Genomic DNA, 20,884 nt, shown 5'->3' on the forward strand with positions numbered 1-20,884 from the left:
AACTTATAAGAATTCTTAGTATTTTGGCAATATGATAGTTTTGCTCAGTCTTCAAATTGGTTGTCCTGCGGGGTAAGGCTTCCTTCTGTTTTGTTTTACTTTCAGTGTTAATTTCTGGTTTATTAATATATAAGAGGGTACTTTTTAGTGAGCATTGCTTTGGAAGGGTTCACAAAAGTTTGAGATGACAAAGGAAGGGCAGTGCACCAGTTTTTTTACGCTGAACCGTATCTGCTCACCACACGGTCTCTTGCCAGGTTGAAACTTTGAAAGCCTGCACTGCAGAAATACTGTCTCGCCTAACATCTATGATGTAACGGCCTTCCATGCTTTTAAGACCATGCTCTAGCACAGGCATTGGTGACCACTGGAGCACAGGAAGTAAAGGGATCTACAAGATGCTGCAATATGTTTGGCCTTGACCGAACCTGTATAACTTGGATAGAAGGAGTGAGGTACGAACACTTGCCTGACTTGTGTAGCGCAGCAAGGTCCTGACCAGGGGCTGATGAGCCCTGCAGACCATGCGGGGCTTCTGGCTCTGCAATGCCTGTGCAGATGTTGCCTTATCTGTACAATCCATCCTTATTAGCTCAAGCTCTGTGGGAAAATAACGCTGCATTTCCAAACTTGCGCAGCCCTGCCAGGGCCTTGCCGCCTTTGTGGTGTGGAGCGTGGTTTGGCCACAGGCCCACAGGGCTAGTGACTGCCGGGCAAATCCCTCTTCAGGTCCTGCAGCCTGGGCCAGTCAGACACATCATCTTATGGAAATGGTGCATGTAGGAGTGAAGAGATGATGCACGCTCAGCGCTTCTATTAATTTTAGCTGAGTGGAGCTGGTGTGCTATTAAGCACTCAGGATTGTTCAAGCTCTTTTAAGTATATTGGTGTAAGTTTTCCCATGTTATTACAAGTGTTTTATTGAGAAACTGTAAGAATTTAATAATCAGTACAATGCCCTTTCCTTTGTCGTGGCTGCATGATTCACTTGAGGAAAGAAGGAGAAAGAAGTGTTTTCTGTCACTGAAATATAAGTTTTAGAAAATAAACACACCTAAGAGCCCACGTTTAGAAAATAAATATGGTCTCTCCTTAAGGGAGGAAGGCTGCCTTGGTAGAAAATATTATTGTATCAAATATTTGTAGAACTCTGTATGAGAAGAATATGACGTAAACTGTTGCTTGACTTATCCCTGGGAGCACACACAGTTGCTGAGTAGAACAATATTATGTTTGCTACTTTTGACACCAGCAATTAGCAGTCGTATCTGGTATATGTAGTGTTTTTCTGACCTAGGAGTCTGGTGACTTACCATGTTAGCACAAGGAATATTTAACTATTTTGGTTGCTTGGACTTTCATAGATAAATTATCTGTGATTGATAGTCGATTTAAAATGCACTTTGAGGAAGAAATGCGCATGTTAGAACTTTTTTTACTCGGTGAATAACTTTGACCTGAAAGCTGCTGTGGTCCATGCAGCTTACTAAAAAGAGATTTAATCAAATTGCTCTAATTACTTGAATTATTTGATCTAAAACATTAAACACTTGATTCACAAGAAAAGTGACTTGATTTGCCATTAAGTGAAATAAACCAGACAGAAATAAGCGAAAACTTGGAAACTGTTTTTTAAACCTCTTTTGAAACCTGTTTCATAGAATTTTATTCTCAAGTAACTTTTAAACTTTTATAGTATTCATAGTAACTTCCTCCTACTTAGGGACAAGCATCATATTTTTATATGAAGTGAAAAGGCAGACCTTAAAAATCTGGGAAAGGCTGCAGTGGTTCTCCAGAAAAATGTTTGCTAATGACAGTTAATGCAAACTGATTATGGCCGCCAGCAGCAGCACATACACACTTTATTTAGACTTTTTTTTTTTAGCCTTTGTAGTCACAAATGTTAAATAGTGAGATGAGAGGGTTGTTTTCTGATGCTCGGGCTTCCCACTCAAGAAAAAGGCAGATTCTTCATTTGTCTTGAGGCTTATCTGCCTTGGAGCAGGAAAAAGGAGTAGGGAAAAACCTTCAAAATTATAGCTTTGATTATTGTTTCATTCGTCATTGGCTCTACTGGATAGTTGTCTCAGATCATACCACTGTGAGGAGCTAACTGCATCATTTTTATGCGTTTGTAACTTTAATGAATGCCAAACACCTCCTGTGGAACTTATTTCAGCCACAGTCACTGGCTTTTCCTGCCTGTGTGTAGCACCAGTAACACTAATTTCCATGTACCGCAGAAACTGATGGCTAATAGCTTCTTGCTATGTCGAATACATCTCCTAAAGTCTTCTTTCCTGTTCTAAGAAGGTTGTTTACAGAGCAGAAATAAGATATGCCTCCAAGTAGGCATCTTAGAAGAAGCTAATTTGCGTGCAGTACAAATTTTAAGTTACCTTTTCTCACTAGTCCCTTAAAAAATTATGTGATGTGTTCTGCCCTGGGCCCTACAAGCAGAAGATGCATGCAGCAACTCAGTTTCGCTTACAGAGAAGGTAGGGAAGGGTGGAAGAAACGTGTGTGTGGTGTAGCATAATCCTGACTGACCCGGTGTTTGTGGTTACTGTAGGGTAACCAGCCACCCGGGCTCAGGAGGAGTCCGCCTGGGACCAGCCTCATGGAGACAGGGCTTCAGGAGACACAGGAGAGCATGGGGAAGTCACGAAGGAACTGTTGCAGCGTGTCGGGTAAGGCAGAGACACAAGTGAAATAAAGCATTGGGCACTTGTAGGTGTACTGCAAGCAAAACCAGGGCTGCTGCAGATTGGTGTTGAGAGCCAGGAAGGCAAGCGTGGAGGCTGCGCTGTGCAGCTCCAGCTCTGCCCCAGGCATCTCTGCTAAGGTCATTTTGTGTGAAAAGAGCTCAAAACAAAGCATGGACCTCTCGTGTCTTCCAAAGCTCCTTTCCTGTCTTCCAAATCACAGAATGGTAGGCGTTGGAAGGGGCCTTTGGAGGTCATCTAGTCTAACCCCCCTGCCAAAGCAGGGTCACCTAGAGCAGCCTGGACAGCAACACATCCAAGTGGGGTTTGAATATCTCCAGAGAAGGAGACTCCACCACCTCTCTGGGCAGCCTGTTCCAGTGCTCTGCCACCCTGAAAGGAAAGAAGTTTTTCCTCATGTTGAGATGGAATTTCCTGTGTTTCAATTTGTGCCTGATGCCCCTTGTCCTGTCCCTGGGCACCACTGAAAAGAGCCTGGCCCCATCCTCTTGACACCCACCCTTTTGATACTGATAAGCACTGATGAGATTCTGTCTCAGTCTTCCCTTCTTCAGGCCAAACAGACCCAGGTCTCTCAGCCTTTCCTCATAAGAGAGGTGCTCCAGTCCCTTGATCATCTTCATAGCCCTCCAAGGGACTCCCTCCAGCAGTTCCTTGTCTTTCTTGAATCGGGGAGCCCAGAACTGGACACGGTACTCCAGATGCTGCCTCACCAGGGCAGAGTAGAGGGGGAGGATGACCTCCCTCGGCCTGCTGGCCATGCCCCTTTTAATGCACACCAGGAGACCATTGGTCTTCTTGGCCACAAGGGCACATTGCTGCCTCATGGTCATCCTGTTGTCCACCAGGACTCCCAGGTCCCTCTCTCCAAAGCTCCTCTCGTGTCTTCCAAAAGGCTCCGAACCTGGTCCCCAGACGGGACACGGCTGCAGAAGAGCATGGAGTCGTCTCCTTCCCCCGGCTGCCGGCGCAGTCGGTGGCCGCAAGGCGAGGCCCGCCCGTGAAGGGGTGCGGGAGCCGGCGGGGCCCAGGGCTCTGCCCGGCCGGCGGCAGGGAGGGAGGGAGGGCGGGCGGGAGGCGGCCCCAGGGTCGTCCCGGCCGGGCGGGGGCGGTGCGCGGGGCGGCAGGTGGCGGGGGGCCGGGACGGAGGTGGCCGGCCCTCAAAGGTGCGATTGTCCCCAGCTATTCCTGGTATGCGGCGGGGCGGGAGCCGCCGGGGGCGGCCTCCATCGGGCGGCGGGAGGGACAGGGGCCCGGCGGGACGGAGCCGCCGCCGCCGCCGCAGGGGGGTTGCGGCCCCTCCCGGGCGTCCGGGGAAAGGGGGTGTGTGTTTGTGTGTGTTGCTTTACAGCCTTCGAATTCTTGCGGTCGCTGAGCGCCAGCGAGCTGCCTCCCGGGAGGGGGAGGAGGCGGAGGAGGGAGGGAGGAGACGGCGCGGGGAGCGTTAAAAGGCGGCAGCTGAATGACAGCGGCTGCTCCCCGCGCCCCCACCTCGCCGGAGGACCGGCCGCTTCACCACCCCTCCCGCCACCATCCCGCATTCACTGCCGGCCATGGAGGGGAGAGAGGACGCGGAGTGCGACTGCCAGGCGGCCTTCGCCGAGGCTCGGCGATGGGTAGAGGTGAGGCGTCGCTCGGTCTCCGTCCGTCCGTCCGTCTGTCTGTGTCACCCCCTTGTCATCCCCTCCCCGCCGCCCCCGGGTGGGTCGGGGGTCTCGCCGCACCGTCCCCCGCCGCCGCCGGGCGGGAGCGGCGGGGACGCGGCTCCCAAACTTTGGTTTCTTTGTCAGCAGCTGCGGGCTGCTATTTTTAGAAGGTATCGTGAAGGCTTTCCGAGATCCCTCCTTACACGACGGCCCCCCCCCGCCCCGAAATCCAAATTACAGGCGGGTAGGGCTGCCCGCCTGTCATTAAGGCTCATAATTTCTTGCCGTCTTTTAAATTGCTTCTCCGGCGCTTGCTCTGAGACGGTCGGAATTAAAGGCACTCCTCGCCTTCCTGTCTCGAAAGAGTTCGGGGCAGAGAGCGACCTGAAATTACAGTCATTTTCTTTCTCTCCTGTTTTTAAACATAAGTGCCTGACTGCGTGCAGGGCTTGATGTGGAATATCTTGGGTTTTTCTGTGTCGTTGCACAAAATCACAGTGTGTGTTAACGCGCGAGGAAAGGCGTTGCTCATCGTGGTACCTGAGTGTGTGCGTGTGTGAGAACAGTCAGGGTGGCTGACGGCATGGAAGGTGTTATGAGAAATGTTAGAAACATTGAGCAGCCTCACTTAGAGTCATTGTGGAGGAGCTTTAGCGTGCTGGCTTATATGTGTTTTAACATACTAAGCTTATTTCTTTGCACTCATTCACTTGAGCTGGAACTTCCATTATCAGAAATGCTGCCCCGTTAACTTTCCGAAGAGCGAATGTTTAAAGAAGGGTGCTTGTTGCTTTTTACCCCCCATCTTCACAAGCTTGTCAAGAGCCGAGTTCAGGCTTCTTTGTTTCCTCTGTAAAACGATGACATCTAGTGCTTAAAATCTATTGAGAATTTTGAACCGAGAGCACCGTAGGCGAGCGTATCACAAGTGACTTCCACAAGTGTCAATTCCGTAAGTGCCATCCACGAATGTAGGTAGGTAATTAAAGCAGTCCTGGCTTCCCCAAGTGTCAATTTTGTCAGAGCTAGCCGTGAGTTTAGCTGATTAAAGCATTCCTCTCTTGCGTATATGTTTCTTACCTTGCTTTCTTTAAGTTGGCAAAGCTTACCTTAAATAGTTTCATTAAGGTGACATAATGTTGTCTTTGAAAAGCCTATTTTAAGGATTTGGGGATTTGTTTGAATTATTGTTAATCTTCACTGGATACTGGCTGGTTGTACCGTTCCTACAAAAGGTTCCCTTTGCCCGCACATGGGAGCGTTAGCAAAGCCATGTAAGTGTAAAGCGCGCACTGTTTCTGTAGTGGAAAAACCATATGTTCGGCTCCCCTCCCTCCCCCTTCTCCATCTAATTTGTGTGGTTATACTTTGTTTCTAATATGTGAAAGCTGTTCTCATTTTAAAGTAACTTTTAAACTTACCCCTTGGAGAAACATTTTTATTGTACATTGAGTAACTTTAAAAACCTGGAGGTATTGATAAACAGGATGTTAAGAATTCCATAATGTTGAAGGAAGATGTAAATATTTATTTCCCTATGAAATGAGGTTTGCCTTTCAGAGACTCTGTTGTGTTTCTCTGCTCTTTAAATCCAGATGGGTTAAAAAGCCACAACCAGCCATTTCCGTTGTTGTATGAGAAGAGTAAAGGTATTTTTAGAGTAATGAGACATGGTCTCAAGGTTTTGTGAGTCTTGGTGAAACGCAGTGGTGTGTACATAATTGAGAGCGAAACGTGGTGAGTCCTAATCATTAAACAATTAGTTTTGAAGATGAGGCAGATTTCCAAATATTTATGAACTTGAAGTTCTTATGTTTTGATAAGGTTTTGTGTGCCAGCGTCCCCCTAACATTAGAGGAAGATGAAAGCATACAAACACTAGCTACTATATATTTAAAAGAACAATCAAAAATCTCTTTGTAAACTGTTATTATTTCCCTTTGCTAATGAAATCTGTGTTAACATTTTTCTGTATTTCAATACAGAACTTTTTGGACTCTGAGACTTAAAAAAAAACCTCAAAAGACCTGAGCTCAAACCTTGAAGCTGAGGGCTTTCTGTAACAGGAATGAGCAGCTGTATTTGTCAGATCTTAAAAAAACCCTACCCTGAAACATCAGAAGTTTTCACCCCATCTGTACTGAAAGCTTTTGGTGAGAGAAAATTGTGTCCTGGTCAGGTCCCTCTTCCGCCTGTTCCCAGCTGGAGTCTCCATGTTGTATGGCAGCCACTGGCTAGTGGGAGCTCAAACATTTGATCCTAGTTCTTATGCTATACCGAAAAAAAAAAGGGAAAAAAAGAAAAAAAAACAACCACCAAACCAAAAACAAAGAAGCCAACAACTTGATTAACAGCAATAACAACAAAAAATTGCATCTGATATCTGGTGTTAGTTAATGAAAGACTTTGTTCTTTAATTCAGATTCATGTTGAGGCGTAGTTTATGATCATGCAGACAAGGCAGGTCTGTAGTCTTTACAGTGCCAAGACCTCTTCAGGTGTAGTCCCCAACCTCTTCTCTTTTGTGTGCTGTGGTGAACTGGGAGAGGAGGTAATGTTGCTTGTCTTGATATCGGTTACTCCAGCTGGTGATGGTTAGTCACTCTGGGAGAGCTGGCTGTCGAGGACATCACCTTTTGGGGGAAAGAGTGGTGATTTTCTGTGCAAAACTCAAGCTCTTCTCGGGTGTCTTTTATCCAGAACCCAGCAGTGATTTGTGGTGGTGGGTTCTTGCATCTGGGATTTCTGGAGTTTTCTGAGCTCTGCCTGTAACAACTGGTGCTGCTCAAACTCAGGTGCAGCTCAGCCTTTACTGAGCACCTCAGCTGGGCAGCTGGTGCGCGCTGAGACCAGAATAAAACACTGAAACAACACAACTCAGAAATAGTCTCTTTAAGGTAGAGCCGTGTCTGCCAAAGCTAGAAATAGCTGGGTTAAAATTATTTTACTGCGCTCTGTTCCATATTATAACTTAAGCAAGCCAAAAGCTGTTCCTCCAAACCAAAGCATTCTTCCCCCAGCTATTAAATATCCCCGACTGCCGAGTCTGTTCTCCTGCCTCAAGATGTGGGAGGGCAGTCTGCCTCTTCCTCTCTGCAGCCCACCACCAAGTTCATCCTTGTGAACGAAGGGGACACATGGTCCCTCTCCCCCAAAACACCCTTCAGCATTTCAGGGGTGATGCCCCTCTAGGAGTTCAAGAGGAAAGAAGGGTGTGTGCCGTTCTCTTGTGAAACGTCTCGGCTTTTAATTCCTGTGCTGTGTCATAAATGAACCCTAATCTTCAGGTAAATGTCTATGGTTTGAAATTGTTTGCTGAAGCAACTTGAAACCTGACCCACGAAGTCTGTAAATCTTTAGTTAGTGTGCCCTGAGGCAAATAATGCTTGAATATTTATTCTTCCCCCCCCCGCCCAAAGCAGTCGAATGTTACATCCCGTCTGAGGGAGGGTGGGCAGCAAGCGTGTGCCTGAATGAATTGTTGGAGGGAAGCAGCAGGGCTGTAGGAAAGCACATGGACCAACCTTGACAAATCCACTGAAGTGTAAAATAGGTGTTGGGCCAAATAACTCTTAATAACTCTGTTACGGGGCCGCTTGGGAGCTGAATCTCTTTCCCTAAGAACTGATCTAAAGTTGTTAAAGTCAGATGTTCTGAGAGCTACTAATTTCATCTGATACCGCTGTCGAGAACGTCTGTCTCAGAGTCATGAGCAGGAGCCTGTAGTCCTGGGGCTGTTCCTCATGCAGCGGAACACAAGTCCTTTCTAGTGCTAACGCTGCCCAGTGTTGATGGAGAGAGGTGTTTCACTGTTAGGATTTCTGTTGCAAGATAAGGTTTTTATCATTTTCGATAAGGCAGCGTTAGAGGAAGAGCGCCCAGCATGTCTAGACGGCAACTATAAAGATACCTCTGCTGCTGGTATCTGCCATGGCCATTAAACAGGTAGCGAAATAGCCTGATTTATCTGAGTGCCCTTGTGTGTGCTAACAACTTCATTTATGATTGCATTACATGTGCTTTTCAGAGTCCCAAACTATCTTCCTTTGCGATTTAAAAGTATCTGTTACATCTTGGATGTTGGAAAATTATTTGGGGGCTTTTGTTTTTGTCTTTTTCTAGGGAAAAACCCAATGCGTGTATATGCACACAGACACACACCCTCCCACCCCCCTGCCTGCTCAGGAGATTAAAAAAGCAGATTTGCAGAGTAGCTTGGTAGAAAGAGTCAGCTTGAGGATAAAACTTGAGAGCCAGGACTACTTACTGAAGTCTTTTGGTTTGGACCAACGGCACAGCCATCAAATCCAGTGAACGGTCTCTGACATGTGGTCACCAAATGTTTTTATTTGTTGAAACTGTTTAACGTCTGCATTTCTACTGTATATTTTTATGGCTTCTGCAAATGCAGCAAGAGGTCTAGGAGCGATGCTTTCCCTATATTTGCATAGAGATCTTACCTCAGTGATTATTTTGTTTTGTTTTTCCCCCAAGCATGAATCTAATGTGTACAGTCTGGTATGGCAGATGGGAGGAATAACTGTAGAGATAGAAGACTCATCTTACTGTTCAAATCTTCTTCTTGTAGGTACCTTTATTTCAGTTGAACTAATTGTTCTGACAAGTTTTTTGTCAGTTCTGGGTAAGGTATTCTCAGGTAGCGTGTAGAGAGGCAGTCAATGTCCTGGGTGGTGTCAGAATGAAAAATGCGTGAATGAAAAGGCAAAATCTAGATATTGTGTTGCTTAAACTATGTCTAATACTGGGTAATTCTGTCAAGTCATAAAACCTGGGTGGGCTGGTTTCTGGAGAACTTCTTACAGCACGGCTGCCAAAGTCCTGGCTCACGTCTGCATAAGGGACGTATTTAACTCTCCTTTAGGTGGATGCATCAGTATTTCAGTATTATGTGTAGATTCTTGGCAGTGAGCCCTTGCATGGAGTAAATCTAAGTGTATCCAATTAATATATAAATATGAATTGATACATAAATATACATGCTGTTAAGTAAATACTGCGGGAATGTAAATCCTTGAAATAATGTTCCCCGCTGGCTGCAGACTGTGAAGGTGCTGTGGCATATGACAGGGCTAGCAATAATGTTTTAGAGGGAGAGGGTGACAGTAATACCATTTTATCTGGCTGAACATTATTCTCTCTGTTACCTTGTTGTCCCCGTCTTTCCTTCCGGACCTCAGGAAAGGTGTCTGGTGTATTTGGTGATGTGTTTCAGAGAAAAATGGGACCAGTTTTTGCTTGGGAGTAAAATCTGTTTCCCGATTTCTGCAAGGTGGGTTTACATATTTTCAAGTTAAGTCTATATTTGGATTTCTCAGAGATGCTCGAAGTCTGTCTTCACACAGTCCTGCGTGATGGGCATGCATAGCTTTGAGCTGAGTTCACGGTGTCGTTTCCTTTGTGGATGGTTTGTCCTCGTAGTTTTGAGCATTTGTTTAAAATTTCACATGAAAGCAGTGTCTGCAGACGCTTTAAGAGGAAGAATTAACTTGTTGACTGTAGAAATGGGTACGTCTTCTGTACTGGGGAAGTGTATTGCAGCTTAAGGGGATCTACAAACAATTCTGACCGGACTTTTGTTTGGTTCTGTTCAGTATTTTGTGGTTACCAGCTACAGTTAGTCATGGTGTTACTTCTGTTCTTTTCCTCCTGTCTTTTTGTTTGTTTGTTTTTTGCACTGTGTCCTGATCCTTTCTTCAATTTTGTGAGGTCATGCTTTTTTTTTCCACCCATAGTCTGGGGAGGAGGCGAGATGATTTCCACGTTCAGTATGCCCCCCTCCCCCTGGTTACTATGGGCTCTCTTTTATCACCTTTTCTTTGTCAAACACTTTTTTTTTTTTTTTTGGTGAAAATTTTAAAGTTTTTAATGAGCACTTGGGTGTATTACATTAGGCGGTGACCTTGCTGAGCTTTGGAAAACACTTGGGTTTTATTGTGTTGTAAGAACCAGATACATTCCAGCTGTTTCTTGTACCTACCACTCCTTCTCTTTAAAGTTTCTTTGTCCACTCCTGGAGGAGGGTTGTTGTTCTGGTTAAAAAAAAAACAAAACAAAACAACAAAACAAAAACGAAAAAACCCCAACCCTTTTCTGCTTAACGAGACTAACATAACTCTTAACTATCTTTTTTTTTTTTTTTTTTTTTTTTTTTTTTAAAATGGGCTTTCCAACTTCAGCAATTTAATGAAAAACAGCACGTGTTCTCAGACCCAGTGTATTAGAAATGCCTCTGCTGGTCTAAGGTGTGCTTGACACACCTAACTTATTATCCAAATTACCTTAGAAGGAGTGTTTTGGTTTTGCTGTTTTTCACATATCTGAATACTGTCAATCCAAGAGAAAAATCTAACTTTAAAGGAATGTAGTGAATAAGCTACTTCAAAATAGGTTCTTTAGTTCCTCACGCTGTGAGCTTCTGCAAGCAGTTGTAAATCTAGTGTTTATGAATAGTGCTAAACTTTTATTTTTCCAACGAGAAGAAAGATGTATTGATCTGACTCACAGTGTGCTAGCTTCCAGTTGGATATTTAGCTGTAAAACTTTCATTTGTGTTATAGTGAATAGAGAAACTTAATTTCAGCAGTGGTTTGCATTAGTGGTACAAAACATCTGGGATTATCTTGGAAGGGCATGAGGGTTGTAAGACTTGCTTTATTTTGTTTTTTGCCAGTGCTGGGTGTGTTGGCACATTTTTTTTGCACCAGCTCATGTGAAAGTCCTAACTTTCGTTTCTGGATGTGGTTCAGCTTTCAGTCATTACTATTAGAAAAGAAACCTGATATACTAACTTTGGGAAATAGTTATTACTACGTTGGCCAAAAAAGTCAGAATCTCTGTCACATAACACAGCTTTAAAGGAATACCTGGCTTGGGATCAATTCAGCTAGCACAGAAAGTGAAAACTGTTGGTTGGGCCAAGCTGTCCTCCTGGGTAGGTCCCACAACAATGTGGTTTTGTGTTAGTGCTGGTATGTTACCACAGCAAGGTGTCACTGAAATTCCTGTGCTTGGCATGTGCTTCTCCTGCCTCCTTTTGTGGTGGCAGTGGCATTTGTCTAGACCCTCCAGTGATTTGGCTCAGGGAGTTCATCTGACGATGGAAACTCAACCTGTTTTGTGGTATTTGGCTCCTGGGAGGTGAGATGGGCACCAGGGAAGAGGTGGTGTTGTCAGAGTTGGCCTTTTGGTGGCAGCTGGTTGTTGGGTCGCAGCCGAGCTAGTGGGATGAAGAGAGGCAGACACCTGAATTTAGACAAGCCATCTCTTTCCCTGGAGGCTTCTCAAGTCACCTGCTTCTGCTCATTGCCCAGCTCTCTTCCTTATGTGACTCGGGAGCCGTTCGCTAGGTGCCCGGGGTCGAAGGATAAGCTAGACACCTGAATTAGGGAGGCTGGCTTCCAGCCATAAATAACTTCTTCAGGATGAATTTCATAAGGCTTATAAATACAGTTGGAGCTATTTTAAATAGAAACTCTGCCAGGAGTTTCTGGGCCGAAGCATTTTGAAAGTATTTGATATGCTTATACGCTGACTTCCGCTACGGCAGGAGCAGCCCTTGCGTCTCGCTGGAGTGTCGTTGGCTGGGAGGTGGTCCTTCGGAGGTGGTGGCTCAGCAGTTCTGCAGTGATCATCACCTGCCCTTCAGGGGTACAATCTAATCCCAGATCTAACCTCCACTGTTGTTTGCAAATTCTTTCCTGGAAGTACTTTATTAGCCCTGCTATTTGTTACTTATTTTTTTCCTTCAGGAAGGAATTTTAAAAATCTAGATTGTAGAGTTTGATCTGAGACTTTCTATGTGGTCAAACGACCATGTCAGCACAATGTGATAAAGAACGGAGGCAAACGAAACCAGATGTCGAAGTGGCTGTGGAGAAGAGGAAGAAAAATTAAGATCCAAGTTTGACACTATGGGCGTGGGGGGTTCTGTAGCAACAGCTGTAGCACTGCCTTGAAATGCTTCTTTGGATACTGTTTCAGGTTAGATGAAGCTAGGCATTACTGTATTTTCACACTAGGAAAAACCTCTGTTCCTCCTTGTGTCACTGTGTTCCGTTTGCCTAAATGGTGCCACTGACAAAACGTACCTTTTTGATGCACCTGAAAAATGTAATTCTGAGCAAAAATGGACCAGACGTTTGACTGTGAGTTCTTTTGCAAGTAGAAGGGGTTGTAACAAAATGACATCGACTGTCTTAACTAACTACACTGGTCTCACCTTTATATATTACTATTTTATTTTTTTTTGCACAATGTCAGGTGCGCATCCGGATTGCAAGTTCTCAGCATTCCACAAAAAGGTTGTGTGGAGTTGCTCTTATTTGGACTGATTGAAAATGGGGTGAGGAGGAAGGCATGAGCTCCAGGTACAGATGTATATCTTTCACAGACATTTGCCTGATGCTGTGGAGCGGGGAGGGGGGGGAAGCTGATATAATAAACATCAACTCGATGATTATTCAGGAGCGTATTGCTTCACAGCTACGAGTCTTACGTGTCGACGAATTTTTTTTTTTCAAAGACAAATTCCCATTAAAATGCACAGACTGGGTTGCTCGCTAATGACCTAGCTTTCATGTGTCTGATAAAATCCAAAAGTCCTCTGTGACGTTGGCGTAGGTCTTGCAGACACGGGCTGTAATCTCATTTGGGAGCATCGTTAAAGACTCCAGGAAGTTCTGCATGTCGGGTGTCAGTGGATGGGGTTGGGAGCTGTGCACCGTGGAGGAATAGCAGAGGAGAGGCTTGGAAAAGGAAGAGGAGAAATGTGCACCTAAGGTTATTTGTAAATAACTACTTTTTCCTTCTTGCTGGAATGAATTTTTTACCTCGTAAGTATTTAAATTATGAAATTTTGTAGAACGTACTGACTTCTTAAATCTGGGTTGGTTTTTTTTGTTTGCATTTGTTTTGCATTTTTGTCATTTAAGATTGGGGGAATACAGTCTCAGACTGTTCTAAATTTCTGAATGTGTTATTACACTTATTTTAATTTTTTTCAATTAGGTATTTGTAAAATCAGTATCTTGTCTGTTTTACCTACCATGGGGCATGGAAGCCTTCTGTTAGACCTGGCTGAAAAATGCATGTATGTCTGTACCTATGGTTCCTTTTTTGTTTTCTTCCCTTTCTTACCTCCCCAGCTAAGAATTTCTAATTTTATTTTTTATTTTTAATGTGACAACTAAAATCTTGTGGTGTTCCATTTTCTGGTGAAATCTTTAATCTTTCCTTGTGAGAACTGTCTCCCCTTGAAAATCACAGTGGAAAGGTGAATGTTGTCTTCCCAAACTTATTTGGATATACTGTAGTTAAGAAGAATAATGCTGTTAAATCATGCCCGGTTCTCAATATAATGGTTAATTTTGACAGAATTCAAAAAGCTTTACGTGCACATTTCAGCAACAAGATTTGGTCTTTGCATGTGGGCAGGCCTCTTGCAAGAACCGTATCTGCTGGTCACGGTAACAACCCATAAGGTTGGAGCAGCTTTTTCCAGCGTCTAAGCAGATGTGGTCGGGAGGCTGGCAGTAATTTGGTTTCCTGTGTCTGGTGCGTAGATGGGTTAGATGCGATCCAGCCGTGCAGATCTCCAGCGGTGACTCATCTGATTGTTTTCTCTTTCCTCCGCGATCAGCCGAGGGGGCAGGATAGCGGCGGGTGTCTCTCAGGCAGTAGAAGACATCTCTAATGTCACGCAACTTTTCAGATACGGGGGAGTGGAATATGGAAAGGATATTGGTGTGTCTCGGCTGTTTTTAAAGGTATGCCAGCCTTCCTCACCTCAATCTTATTTTTTTTTTTAATTTCCGTAGAGTGGTATCCCTTAACCCAGCTGTGCTGTGGGTCTAGCTTGGCCACATCTTATCTTTATTCTTGCGCTATTGCTCAGTCTGGGAACAGATGCAGTCTGTTGCAGGCTCAGTTTAACAGACTGAGCTTAATCCTCCTGGGGGGGAGATATGGAGAAGAGATCTGGATCTCCGGATCCTTCTCATCCCAACCTGAGCATGTGCTTCTCCACTCAAGTAAAGAAGCATACATATCTTTGTTTCTTCTCAAGGCAGGGGAGATATATATTCCCCTCTGGGAAGGGGCACTCTTCTGCAGACTGCTAGCGGAGGTAGATGTGACATGCACCAATTTTACCAAGTTTTTCATCTACCGATGCATATAACGTTGCTTGGATTGCACACAGTGGCTTTAATTTTTGACAGAGATGCAGATGAAGACCTTTAAGTGCTTTGACTGTGTCTACCTACCTGGTGTAGGCTGGGAATTGGAAGCAGTGTGTCTGCTGTCATACACAAATCCATGTGAACAAGTTTAGATCTGGCAGGAGCACCCACATATTCCACCGCGTTATGCAACATAAACATCCTTGGAGATTAGGATGCTGTGAGTTAATTGCAGCTGGACACAGCTCATCATTCTCTTCATCTAAAGAGCCTGGATATCACTCACCTTCCTATTTTCTTGGGAGAAGATTTGAAGTATGTCACTTGCTTCTACATAACTTCTTTTGTCAGTCAGAACACTTTCCCAGTGTACTATTAGTACATAGGTTCCTCAACTATTGTAAAAGTATAACAGCTGTTCATCTTTTTAAAAGCTTGATAGTCTTAGTTACAGAATTCAGCATCCTTACCATGAGAATTATCTGTTGGAGAAGCTTCTCTTGAGAAAGCTGCTTTAAATCCTTTCGTGTTTAGAGGTAGGTCCCTTTCTTTCCTGTATTAGATGTGTAATACCGTGATATAAGAATTAAAGTCTCTGTGTTAGCATTGTATATCCCCTCCCATCTACTTTTAAAATAGTTTTAATCCCATGATTTGGAAGGGAAATAGGTAACATAAGGGAGATGCAGATAAAAATCCATCCTGTGGTTGGGACCAGTCTGACAGGCAGCATGATGTATTGAGGATCTTAGCGTACAATAAGGAAGACTCTGGGGATAGAATGTTATTGTAACACCAGCAATCAGGTACCAAATATCATTGCACGTTACCACATGTGGTGTTGTCACATTCCTCAATTTAGTAAGAGAAGTTTTGGCCGTCTTCTCAATTTCCATGAGCAGCTTCTGTTTACTGGTTCAGTTTAAATGATCATCTTTTTTTTTATTATTATTTTTTTTTATTTTTGGTGTAGGTTTTATGGCTGTGAATCTAGCTGTTTTTCTGCTGAGAAAAATCTGGTTTTAATCTTGAATTCTAAGCTGTCTTTTTTAGGAGGTTTTCAGAAGTAAGCATGAGTCTTCAATATGAACTAAAAGTTTCATTGTTTCCTGGATATAAGTGCCAGGACACTTTCTACTTTACACTGAATTCGACCAGGGTCTGTTGCAGCAACTCCCAGTGGTCATTAAAACATCACTTTTGCTGCTGATAGCTCATTTCTTCATGGAATTAAGCTGACGTGTTTTGGAATATTTACATAGTGCACTTCTCTCTATTTAACTTTTTGGCACAATTAGGCTACAGCACTGTCATGAAAACAGTTTTTTGTTAAACACTACAATGAAGTGAAGTCTTTAATGACCTCTGAGCATTGAATAAGCACTGATAAATGATAGCTGTCAGGCAGGAATGGTGGAAAAAAATATCTGCAGCAGTGGCTACTTTCAGGGAGAGAGTTCTCCAGCAGTCAGAAACTTCGTATAATGCTATTTTAGACCCCAAAGCCCCCCTTGCTTCTATTTATGCATCATGTGAACGGGTGCTTGTTGATGATGCTTATTGCAGATGCCACTTGCTACAGTCTCAGACGATGGGGAAAGTGCTGCGCGGAGCAAACGAGCAGCTCATGTTCTCCCTCTGCATAGATTCATTACTCTAACCAATTTACTCACATACATGCAGTCTGGAAATACTACAGGACTTTGATCTTTAAAACTTCATGTTTGAAAATGTAAATGTTGCGCTGCTTTGATCTGCTTCTTAAATTAAATGGTAATTGTGAAAATTACATTAGGCAGCTTTCCACTTAAAGGTTTGTACTTTTCATTTCACACTACGTTAATTTTAAGCTGTATGTCATTGCAGGTTTTTCATCAGTGAATTCTAGTAAGGGGAAGATCCTTATGTTTCTACGCGGCCTAATTAACAGCAGTGTGTTTATTTAGGGATTAGCCCTTAACATGCGATTCCTCTAACGCCGACTCGAGGGATCGCCAGTTTTGCCTTGTCTGCCTATGTGTTCATGAGTGGGGGAATAGGAATCATTAAGGCTGAGCAGTAGGAAACAAAGAGAGTTTGAGCCGTGTGTGCCCAGGGTGGGATTTGTTCACTGAAGTTGTTAGGAAACACTTGGGCACTTGCTCTGCTGTGATCGGGTGAGGTGTCCTCTCAAGCATCTGCTGATAGCAAAGTAGCAAAACCTTTTTCTTTTTTTTTTTTTTAAATCTGGATTATTCTGTGCTACTGGGCTGTTTGCTGTTGCCTTTCCAAATTACTGTCATCTTCTAATCAAAAAACCTACTGTGTAATTCAGGGCTCCTAAAACGTTGATGAAGCTTCATGCAAAGTTCAGTCTTTTCCTTACATCAGCTTTCTAGTACGTAGTAGATTTGTCTATCTTATTTACCATAAATGATGATAAAGACCTCTCTGCCTTTTGTCCTGTTTTCTTATAAAAGGGGCCTTTGAAGTCTGAGGACTTGCATCAAACTGCCAACTAGTAACTCTTAAGGTTATTCAGAAACCATGTGTAATAGGTTCTTTAAAGCTCCTGTTGGTTTAACGCCAACTGAAAATCAGCTGCTAAACTGCAATGAAGTTGTTAATTACCCCCTTAGTAAAATCGCTTTGTGTGCTTTTCAATTATTAATATTTGTTTAGCTATGCGGAGATTAAGTTTGTGGGGGAGAAGGTTCGAGGTGGTTAGTATTGTATGTCTGCCACAACTTTAAGATGTACTCATGACCGGAGGAGGTTTTGTGGGTTTTTTTGTTTTGCTTTGTGTTTTTTAGGAGCAGGTAAATATTCTTTGTTCCAGATACAGGGGGAAAAAAAAAACGACCCCAAACCCAGAAAGTCTATGGAGTGGGGTTTTCTGTTTTGAATATCATGTGGACCTTCTACTGTAACTCATGCTACAGTCCCAAAGTTTGTCTTCCTTCCTATCTCCTGCTGATTTCCTTTAGAGATGCTTGTGTTAAATTCAGCATCATGCTGAATTACCATATTGCTGCTTTTTGCTAATTTCCATTTGTATGTGTGCTGGTGAATCTGAGCATTCATCTCCAGTAATTTGCATAGGATGTTAAATAATCTGATTGCTTTGGTGGCACCCATCGGAGTTAGGAAATTGCCCAGCTGAGGTGAACAGGAACATCTCCACTCAGAGCTGCTACAGCAGCCTGCTGCGTGTTTGAACTTTTTTTTTTCTTTAAGCACAAAAGAGAGAGAAGATATTTCCAAACAGGGATAAAAACAGTTGCCAGGGAAAAGAAATGTGAAATATCTCTTCTGTGGTTATGGAAATGATTCAGCTTGGGTTTCAGTGCTTCAGTGTGATACCTTCCTCATTAAAATTCCTTTTAGGTGGATAAGGGCTTATAAAACTTCCAGATAACTATTCAAAATAAAAATAAGCTCTTTTAGTTTTTGGGTTTTGTTGTTTTGTTTTGTTTTTTAAGTTAGGAATGCTTCAATTTTATTTCTCTTTGTCTAAGTGTGGACAATTCCAGATCATCCTTTCTCAAAATTTCTCCTCCCCAATATGTTCCTTTGGCTTCTGTGTCCTTTTGAATAAGGAAGACTTATAGAATTACTAAAACCCTAATTCTCATATACATATGAATTAAAATTATCTGACTGAAACGTTTGGATTGGGCGCAGAGGGGGCCATAAGAGCCCTCTGTCCTCTTCTGCTGTGAGGACAGAGCCCACCACCAGAGAGGGGCTGGCCAGGAGTGGGACCATGCAGTAGGACTGTTCACTGCCACTTGCGAATCTTCAGCCTCTCTTGTTACCCAAGTCTCAGAGTTGTGTCAATGTGGTCACTGCTTATTTTTCACTTCCTCATGAAGCCTAGTGTGAAGGTCCTGTGTCTCAAAGTGGAGGTTCGTTGGACAGTGAAGTACCTTTTTAAAGCTGTTACTTTAAAATATCAGGTGATGCTGAACTTTTTTCTTTTTTTTTTTTTTTTTTTTTTTTACTGTTCCTTCATAGTGATTAAACACATTTAAAGTCAAGTTAGAGCAAGTCATTAATTACAGTAGGGAATTTTTGAAGTCCAGATTTTTTTTCCTCAAACTTGAAGAACTTGAAACAAGTGTAGGTGCCTAAGAGCAGGTAACTTGTATTTCCTGGTGAATGAGGTTGACAGTTTTAAACCTCTCTCACTGCTCCTTTAAGGTTAGCCCAGAACTAAATAAAATAAAATAAAAGGCCTTAAGCTTCAGACCAAAGCTTTGACTTTTGAATGAATTGCTCAGGATGAAAAAAGAAGTGGTGGGTGTGTCCTGCTTCATGGATTTAAAAAACAAACAAACACAAAGTAGTGTCTGCTGCCCCATTCAAAGCGGTTTGCTGTGGGGAGCTCATCCCTCCCGGAGCCAAACTTTTATAATCTTTCTGGAGCTCCCCACTTTTCCCTGTATAATTTCATTTTTAGCCTTGGCTGGGGAGTCTTGTGACCTCTTGAGAGTTTAAGGCTTTTCCAGAGATCCAGATTTCCCCTACCACAGTCCGGTAACCCTTCGTGTAGCCCCCCTGTGATAGAGTACAACAGCCAAGGACTTGCAATTTCCCATAAAACTCAACAGAAACAGGACTCTGATAGTACAAGCTTCTTCCCTCTTTAAGGTGTGAGGCTGCTGTTAGGAATAGGAATAAGAATCTTTTGTAACCAGAAAACCAGATATTTAAATAGCACTGTGCTTATTCATATTCTTCTTTCCCTCTGCTCCTATTGACATTGTAGGAGAAAGGTTTGACAGTGACATCTCAAACTGAACTTACTCCTCAGGGGATTCATTACCAGCAGAAATGTAGGTACTTGTTTGAAATCTCAGGAAACTGAAAGGGCCAAGCTTTAGGCTTATAAAAAGTTGTTCTTGTCTTCCTGTAGGTATACATCATACATTAGGCTTCCTTTTAAATTTTACGATAAATAGCATATGCTGGGTTTTGGCATTAGAACTTGAAATCGTGTTTAAATTAAACGCTTGTAGATGGATGAAATGGGCTTAGACAGGCTTTACTTTGTTTTGGTGCTCTAGAGCTAATAATTTACAAATTGCTGAGCTAAGGGGCACAAATTAATGACATTCCAGCATCTTAAAATAGCCCTCACTATGTCATACTGGAAAAATGTGTATTTGGCGTTCAGATGCCATGAATTTCACAAATGTTTCATTTATGTCAAAAAATAAGATCAAGACACAGAAAGGAGTTGAGTTGATGTTTTGGGCCAGTTATTTTCTGTTAATCTGAACACTGCCACATGTTTTTGAATATCACAACATTCTTTACAATGTTTGCAAAATTACTTTACTCTAAAGACCTTCAAAGACTTTTCTGCCATAGTATTTTTTTTTCTTTTTAGCAGAAATGTTGCTATCACAAATTTGCTCATAAAATATTTCATTAGCCAGCAAAATGTTTATTGCTTAATCCAGTTTCACTTCGTGCAAAGTTTTCAGAGTTGATTAAAATAACAATTTCTTCCATTGCAGCATACTGTGACTTCCCAAGGATTCAGAAGGTATTTTGCAGGGATTCTCAGCTTGCTATTGCAGTGTTTATAAGGGCAAATCCAGCATAAAATGTTTTCAAATAATGCTGAATACAAGTTTCAGAATTGTTTTATTGTACTTTTTTCTTTTTTTTTTTTTTTTGGTAAAAGGTATTCTATTGTAGACTTATTATCTATATGGAGGAAAAAAATACTAACAATCTTTCGGCTGTTTTTTTTGGACATTAATTGTAATTTGCTTCTTGATAGCCTTTGAAAGATGGAGCATTCGCTTAGGTTTGATTTATTGACCCAAAGTCTCTTCTTTGTTCTCTATTGATAAATCTAACACAAGGACTGACAGTCACTTTTCATAGACATATCTCTCGGTAGAGACTCTTACCTGTATGCATTTTTTTTAAGGTGCTTGTGCCAGTCACCGTTACTATGAAATGCTTGGTCATCAAGCCTTGGGGTTGTCTTAGCTGAGCCGGTTCCTGGGAAATCTCCCTAAATTCAGCGATAATGGTGCACAGGGCTGCTGGAAGCAGCAGTGGAACTGTAGTTATCCAGACTTGCACGTTCTCCAGTGCTAAGCATAGGCAAAGGCAGGAGACCAAGTTGTAGCAAAAGTCACGTCCCCACTGCCGACCTGAGGCAGGATTATGTGAGTTCTGTGCTGGACTCGCTGGCAGGGGATAAGGCAGACAACAAAAGTGGTTGTTCTCATCTTTCCGCCCACATTTCTCCAATGCAAACATGAACAGCAGATCTTCAAGGGTTCTCTATTTTTGTCCTGTTCCTTCT

General features: G+C 43.0%; 1 protein-coding gene across 11 annotated transcripts in view; it reads left to right on the forward strand.

The window, feature by feature from the left end:
- The first annotated feature begins 3,953 nt into the window (after positions 1–3,953).
- LMO7 (LIM domain 7) overlaps positions 3,954–20,884 on the forward strand; it is a 139,354-nt gene continuing 122,423 nt past the window's right edge. For 2 of the 11 annotated variants that reach the window (XM_063335732.1, XM_063335741.1), the window contains exon 1: positions 3,961–4,351. In XM_063335732.1, the coding sequence (XP_063191802.1) occupies positions 4,283–4,351 (69 nt within the window). In that variant the 5' untranslated portion in view covers positions 3,961–4,282. Of the gene's footprint in view, positions 4,352–20,884 lie in introns of all 11 variants that reach the window. The other 9 variants (XM_063335704.1, XM_063335694.1, XM_063335795.1 and 6 more) reach the window with 9 other exon arrangements.

This window comes from Chroicocephalus ridibundus, chromosome 1, assembly GCF_963924245.1.
Source record: "Chroicocephalus ridibundus chromosome 1, bChrRid1.1, whole genome shotgun sequence".
Lineage (NCBI taxonomy): Eukaryota > Metazoa > Chordata > Aves > Charadriiformes > Laridae > Chroicocephalus > Chroicocephalus ridibundus.